Here is a 7,466-nt window from a genome sequence, read left to right on the forward strand (position 1 = left end):
TTGTCGAGGGACCAAACCCGTAAGAATTTGCATGTTTGCTTATATTTGTAATTTCTAACAAACTATAGGGACCAAAATGTAATTTCTTCCAAAATCAATGTAACTTCCTCAAGTTTGTACTGGCGCACTCTACTCTCACGAAGAAAACGAAATCGCGGACTCAGTCCAGAAGTCCGCACGCCACCGCCACCGCCACCGCCCCCGCCCCCGCCCCTGCTCTGCTGCCTAACTCCGGTCACTCGGTCACGCCCTCAATCCCCGCCGCCTCACGCGAATTACTACTTCATCGGTCAGTTGGTCAGGCCCTCAGCTTCAGCGGCCGCCTCCGCTTCAATTGATCTGTAAGAAATCGGTCATATATCACTTGTATATCTCTAATTTAGAGTTTACGCATCTTTTCATTGTAGGATATAAGGTATACCTTTATGGAGGTTGTGTATGAGATCTTGTATCAAATAGAACTCCTAAACATTATTTTTTCAATTCAGTGTTTAATCCGGAAGATATATTTCTCTGCTTCATAATGGTCTTTTATGAGTTGGTGAAGAATTGATATGTTAACAGGTATTAAGATAATATGATTAAAATCCATCATTTGTGATGTTCAAGCTTCACTGTTTCCTTTGGCTCTAATCCTTCCATTTCATGTCAGTCATGATACACATTCAACAACTTGAGATGAAATTGGAATCAAATGAGTTGATTTTCATCATTTGTATTCTGTTCTCCTCATGATTTTCATCTTCCAATGGTCATTTGATTTTGAGCACCCATGTTAGTCCCCAATGATCTGTCCCAGCGGTAGAGGTGTGGCTGTGTGGGTGTAATCCATATGATTTAGGTCCCAGGGTTCGAGCCTGGGCAACGCTCCTCTGCCAAGGGGATGCATTCTCTGATTTACCTCCTCTGCCAATGATCTAGCCGTCTACCTTTAACAAGTGATATGTTGAAACACTTTCAAACTAAAGATCTATTGCAGGGTTTTTTTATATTGTAAATATCATTAAATTTCCGTTAGATGAGACATGTTTCAACATAGGTTTTCAAGAGGACCATCCTCATCGAGAATCCTGGCTCTGCACCCACTTCATAGGCACGCCCCCTTAAAATGTCTGCGGTATGGAGAGCGAAACGATGCATAAGCTTGGCGGCCGGAGACTGTCCTCGATTGATCAAATTTGCTCTTCAGGCTCCAAAGAATGTAATTGTGTTCTCTTTGATTTATGTTTTCAGGTTTTTGAAGAATACTTAAAATATTTATATGGTTTCAATACATAGTCAAGATGTTTTATTCATTTGAAAATTATTTGTGATGTTCGAGTTAGGTTGTTGCCGAATTTACAGACGGAAGTAGGTACAACTTGCCTGCTGAATTTTTAAGGGTGTTCAGCCCTTCTGTTGATAGTAAGATCAGATCAATTGGTGGTGAAAAGGTACTTCTGATTTTGATAGTTTTCTAGCTTAGCATTGTTCATGATGTGCCGACTTTCTAGTCTTGCGATGAGACAAGATAGGTAAATTACTAAACTACCATGTCAAATTAAAACCGTCCACAATTCTTTCACCGGCCTACCTCACCTTCATCTAGCCTAATGGACAACATTGTTGATTTGGATGAGACATAGAAGAAGAAAAACTTGTTTCCCACGTTTGACATAACAATTAGACTGAGACACGACTCATTGGGTGAGATGAGACAAGATGGGTGAATTACTAAAATACTCCTGTCAAATTAAAACCTTCCATGATTCTTTCATCTGCCTACACCCTCTTCAGTCCATTCCTAGTACCAAATGCAGTGTTGATTTGGAATCTACCTGAACCATGTTCTGATACCAGTGTGATTCATCTAGCCTAAATGGACCAAAATTGTTGATTTGGATGAGAAATAGAAGAAGAAAAACTTGTTTCCCACGTTTGACATAACAATTAGACTGAGACACGACACATTGGGTGAGATGAGACAAGATAGGTGAATTACTAAAATACTCATGTCAAATTAAAACCTTCCATAAATCTTTCATCTGCCTACCTCACTCTCTTCAGTCCATTCCTAGTACCAAATGCAGTGTTGATCTGGAATCTACCTGAACCATGTTCTGATACCAGTGTGAAACCAAACCAGGTGATTTATGGACGCCGTCATGTAGGGATCATGTCTGCAGAACCCGTAGGCAACTACGGGGTAAGGTACTTACTAGCGGTACAATGATTGTTTGCTGAAAACGTCACTTCCTTCTACTGATTCTAATGGAGTAATTTCTTTTCTGATTTGCCATTTTAGGTTACTTTTTGACGACTTGCATAAAACTGGGATCTATACATGGGACTATTTCTATCATCTAGGAAGCAACAAATTCACCCTCATGAGAAGCTACATCAACATGTTGAGGAAACATGGTCTTAGCCGCGACCCTCCTGCCAAAAAATAAGGTGATTTTTCCACACGCTTTATACAATATTTTGTCTAAACCAGCAGGAAAGATTGTTGTCAAGAACTTGACATGTTTGATCAAACACTGTTTTCTCCTTAACAGTCGCTCTACTGTTTCTTTGGGATAGAGCCTACATCTTATACTTCCAAAGCCAACTTTTGAGTTAGATTTATTGGGCCCCTTTGGTTTGGTTTAGGCATGTTAACGGGCCAGGTTTGGATTAGATCACATTACATAACATCACAATCTAATCAATTAGCAATGTTCTAAAAGGTGCTCAGTGGCGTCAAAGCATATCTCCCACATCCGGTTAACCCTCATAGTGTTTTTTAAGGCGCGCCACCACCAAGGCTTATTCTTTATTAAAAATTGACTGATCAATATTATTGACTAATAATACACATACATGTATGTATATATATATTGTACATATCGGATTCAAATAAAAAGCTAAAGATCGTGAGAAAGTAAGAAAGAATTGTTCATACGCGAATCATTGAAAAAAATCCATTTGAAAAAGATGTATATGTGAACCCATATGAGTAAATTTGTAACGTCGGTTCACATGTGTTGATATGCATCTTCAATTAGGATTTTTTTTTTCAATGATTCATATATATAGACCTTTTCTTCTTAACTTCTTACTATATTTAGGGGCTGTTTGGTTCCGGCTGCGAAATGAAAAAGGGAATGATTGTCTCCGGTTTAACTTGGAAAGAAAATATGGGCTTATGGGGAATGGACTTGTTATATTATATAAAACCAAACAATTTCCTTTATTTTCATTCCCATTGGTTACTGCTTAGCCTTCTTATTTAAACCATCATTTATTGTACATGTATACGTATAGTAGTGTGTGATTTACTAGGTCGGTCTTGAAAAACATTATGACTTCGTCGTGGCTTTTAAGGCTTGACCTTACAATCACGTCACAGTTCACGCCATTTAGAACCATCAGTGTCTTCTTGGTATGCTATATTGACAGCACATAAAATGACATGATTATGACATGGCATTTTATTTTACATAGGTTATCAAATGCTGGTGGAAAATAGAAGATGGTGGTTATGATCCAAGACCTACATTTTGTAAAAAGGGAAGAAGAAAAAGGCCTGCTTTATGGTTATAATTAAAATCGTAATATTTTTCATTAAATGTATTGATATTAATGTTATTTCCATAAAAGTTTTGAATTAAAATTTTTTCTATATTAAAATAATTATTTTTATTAAAAATATCTTAGCAAATTACATAGATCGTTTTTGTGGTTTGTGGAAGCTCTGATTTTCATCCAGAACTTTTGGAAATTACGAGGATTGTCATTGTGATTTGCATTTCATTACTGGAAATTACGAGGACTGTAATGTAAGAGGCATTTCAGTTATTTTCTATGTTTTTCTGTAAGACATGATGTATGAATTGATAAAGCAAAGCGTAAAAGCCATTGCATTCTAAAAAAACCTCAATCATCGACCCCTCACTGCCACTCATCTTCATATTTCTTCATTTGCAAAACTCAAAAGATTAAAACCGCATATGCACCTTCATTTAGAAGGATTCATCTTCTTCCCTTTTCATACAAAATCCAAGCTATACCATAGAGATTCATATCATATGCGATGATTCTAGAGTGTTTGTGGTCGTCTGGGGAATTAGTCGGTATGCATAAGCTATCCTGAAAACCCGCACCATCATTTCCTCACCAAATAACCAATTTCAAAATTGAATAATCCTTTTCCTTCACTTTAATATTTCTATCCTCAACTTCATGGATCACATTTTTTGAATCATTGTCGACAGAAGAAACATGCGTTAAAAAACTCACTAGCCTCATGTTTCTCAGTAAATCTTCGAACCATAACTGACGCTTAAACTGAAATTGTTGATGACCGTAAATCTGAAATGGACAGGGATATTCTAGTGTTTGATGGTAGTTTTTCTACTTTGTTTTCTAGATGCTTTACTCATTAAAACTTATACAAAAAAACTAACAGGAAAGGAGTAATTTTATTAATTTATAAGAAAACAAAGAGAATTAATTTATAAATCACGTGTGAACTTTTAACGGATGATCATAGTGGCCGTTATGGCTAGGGACAAAAACAATTCTTGTAATTTTAAAAATCCAGGGACTAAAATCAGAGTTTCCACAAAAATCATGGACTAATTTTATAACATACTCAAAATATTTAATTAATGTTAGTCTTTGTCCTTTCTTCCCCAGTCAAATAAAATCAAAAAGGTTTGACTTTTTATATCCCCCCCGCCCAATCGGTCCCTCTTTCTTTCTTCTTCACCCTTGTAAGTTGTAACCCTCGATACTCGATTCGCTCATTCTGCAATCGATTAGGGTTTCTCTTGATGGCAACTTCCGGAGACGACGGCATCAAGAAGAAGTTCTTTTTGGATTTGAAATGTCTCTTTTCTCAAATACCAGAGGTGGATACAGTGCTCAAATCGAACCAGAGCGATACTTATTCAGATGAATCCAAGGTTGTTCTGTTGGATGGTGATGATGATGGTTTTAGAAACAGTAACCTTTTGCACCCGATTCGACCTAACGCCAAAGATTGCTCTTTTTTCCTTCGAACTGGGACTTGCAAGTTCGGCACGACGTGCATTTTCAATCACCCTGTTTTGTCGGAAAATTCGGTATCCACTTTGCCTCCCTTTATTGATGTCTCTGTTGAAAGGAATTTGTTTTTTTTTGCAAATTGTTGTGTCTTTTCTTTGATTATGCGGTGTTCGTGTGAAGGTTGATCTGGGAAAAAGCAATGAAAATGGTGTTGAGAGTTCATACAGGAATTCGTGTCCGATTCCATGCAAGGTATATCCGATTACATACCATCTTTCATAGATTCATCTATTCATATGTGTTTCTCCTAACGTAACGAGTTAAAAGGTTTATTTATACTCTCTCCTTCGTTGAAGAACTAGATACATTTATAAAACTATAAGTGTAAGGATTTTCTCCTATTAATCATATTAACCGTTATTATAATTGGATAACATCTGTAAGTAAGTGATTTGATCATTGTTCAATTAAGGGCAGTGCCATGGGGTGCCGTGGCTCATGGCTCATCTTGGACATGTGATTCCTGTGGCACATCATAACCCAATGCACGGTTTTTGTAACGCATTTTGTGATTTTTCTTTTACCTTCTTCCTGTTTTTTCTAATTTAAGTCGTCCATGATCATTGGCTCATTGAATAATAGTAGAAAACATGTGTGTATATATATAATTATATATATGCTATACAGATTTTCCGCCATAAGTCACACCATGAAGGCATGAACAACGTTCTGGCCTCGCCATGGCTCCTAAGGCTTAAGGCCTTGACCTCACCGCCACACCATTTAAAACCTTGATTAAGGGTAAAGGAAAACTTGTGGTACTTTTTGTCGAAAGATAGGAATGTGCAAGTCGTCCAAACAGGAGAGTATGGTTTTTCTGTTTAGAAGTTAGAACAGAGGGATTAACAAGTTTTGCTAATAAATAAATGCAGATATCTGTGGATTGCTTATGAATTTTACGAATATATTTTAGTCAGTTACGATGTGCTCTACCTAGCAGCAGAGCATATCCTTCATGGTCTAACAGGCTTAAGGCCTGTGATTAATGACCAATCTGGAACTGACTAATTAGCTACTGTAGCTGGACCTCACCCTACTCCCATACACTAGACCTGATTCTGATGGCTGGAGGATGTTGGTCTCATGACCAATAGGAAGTGTTCATGCTCTGTATGGCTCTGCATCCTATTGCTGAAGCAAGGTTCTAAAAGGCGGAATCGATCCTCGAGGCGTAAGCCCCAAGGGGGAATATATATACACCAAAATATGTAGATATACTAGAAAAATGTATATACAATCTATATCTATATATCTATATTAAAGGAGAAACCAAGGTTGATGACTTGACTTCTCCTAAAGGTTGGAAACTTATTTATCTTTTTTTTTTCATTCATCCTTTTTTAATTTTTTTTTAATTTCACATTCTAATTTCTATAAACATTGATTATTCATTTATGTTTGCATTTAACACAATCTTTTCATTTTCCCTAATTCTTCTTCATAAATTGTTCATCATTCAATCTCTTTTTCTCCATCTCCATCACTTGATTTGTTTTTCATTTCATTTTTCTCCATCTCCATCACTTGATTTGTTTCTCATTTCATTTTTCTCCATCTCCATCACTTGATTTGTTTTTCATTTTATAAATTGTTATTTTTCAACAAATCTATTTTCAAGTTTATTTCGAGAAGACTAATTCAGGTATGCGTTTCTTTTTATTTTTGTTGGGATTTTAGAATTTTGTTTTTTTTACTTTTCTCTTTTATGATTTTCCTAAGTTTTCTCAATGAAACGGAGAGTTTGTTCTTGACAACACTTTTTAGAGTTTTCATGGCAACAATGGTTCAAATAATCGTCTGATGATAGAATCTTGAAAGTATTACAAACCATGATGTAGCCTCAACAAATTTCAACATATTTTTGTAATGGTTATCTTTTTTCAAGTATACTTTGAGAAAACTAATATGTGTATGCATTCCTTTTGACTTTTATTGAGATTTTTGAAGTTTTTTTGTTACAATTTTTCATGTAGCATCACCAAACTTCAATATGCCCTTTTTAGTGGTTACATTTTTTTTCAGGTTTATTTCGAGACGATTCGAGACGATTAATCCGAGTATGCAATTCTTCTTAATTTTGTTAGGATTTTAGAGGTTTTTTTTAACTAATGTCTTCTACATTTTTCTTAAGTTTTTTTTCCCAATAGAACCAACAATATGTTTTTAGCAATTGTTTTAGAGTTTGGTTGACAGCAACTATTCCTCATGGAATCTTGAGAAACCAAGTTTAATGAAAAACTATCTTTCATATTCATCTTTTATTTTCTCATTCTTATTTTACATTAAAATGTTTTCAACATACAATTGTTGAAACTTTTTTTTTTCAAATTCTATTTTTTTAAAAATATTTTCAACCGCATTAATCGTTAAAAGATTTCATTTTTGTAATTTAAATA

At 35.6% G+C, this 7,466-nt stretch overlaps 2 protein-coding genes across 10 annotated transcripts in view; both read left to right on the forward strand.

Moving 5' to 3' along the window:
* The first annotated feature begins 255 nt into the window (after positions 1-255).
* On the forward strand, positions 256-3,548 carry LOC112515420. 5 transcript variants are annotated; one of them, XM_025122233.1, is made up of 7 exons: positions 256-341; positions 489-564; positions 1,040-1,201; positions 1,326-1,433; positions 2,126-2,190; positions 2,285-2,433; positions 3,466-3,548. In XM_025122233.1, exons 3-6 carry the CDS (start codon positions 1,109-1,111, stop codon positions 2,430-2,432), a joined length of 414 nt encoding a protein of 137 aa, XP_024978001.1. In that variant the 5' UTR covers positions 256-341; positions 489-564; positions 1,040-1,108; the 3' UTR covers position 2,433; positions 3,466-3,548. The 5 variants fall into 5 exon arrangements, with proteins under 5 accessions (XP_024978001.1, XP_024977999.1, XP_024978000.1 ...); XM_025122231.1 differs by lacking the exon at positions 489-564; XM_025122232.1 differs by lacking the exon at positions 256-341 and having other exon boundaries at positions 375-564.
* Positions 3,549-4,731: 1,183 nt separating this feature from the next.
* LOC112515451 (zinc finger CCCH domain-containing protein 66-like) overlaps positions 4,732-7,466 on the forward strand; it is a 16,582-nt gene continuing 13,847 nt past the window's right edge. For all 5 annotated transcript variants that reach the window (XR_003069523.1, XR_003069522.1, XR_003069525.1 and 2 more), the window contains exons 1-2: positions 4,732-5,087; positions 5,191-5,262. Coding sequence is in view for 1 of the 5 variants with exons in the window: in XM_025122282.1 (XP_024978050.1) it covers positions 4,797-5,087; positions 5,191-5,262 (363 nt within the window). In the remaining 4 variants the exon portion in view is untranslated. The remainder of the gene's footprint in view (positions 5,088-5,190; positions 5,263-7,466) is intronic.

The sequence above is a fragment of the Cynara cardunculus genome, assembly GCF_001531365.2.
Source record: "Cynara cardunculus var. scolymus isolate 2C chromosome LG 7, CcrdV1, whole genome shotgun sequence".
NCBI lineage: Eukaryota > Viridiplantae > Streptophyta > Magnoliopsida > Asterales > Asteraceae > Cynara > Cynara cardunculus.

What these genes read in the sequence shown, in the direction of transcription:
- LOC112515420 (XM_025122230.1), top strand. Translation starts at nt 1,120, where the DNA reads ATGGAGAGCGAAACGATGCATAAGCTTGGCGGCCGGAGACTGTCCTCG. An exon ending in GATCAATTGGTGGTGAAAAG is followed by an intron (nt 1,434 to 2,125) that starts GTACTTCTGATT and finishes AAACCAAACCAG; the next exon opens with GTGATTTATGGACGCCGTCA. An exon ending in GTAGGCAACTACGGGGTAAG is followed by an intron (nt 2,191 to 2,284) that starts GTACTTACTAGC and finishes TTGCCATTTTAG; the next exon opens with GTTACTTTTTGACGACTTGC.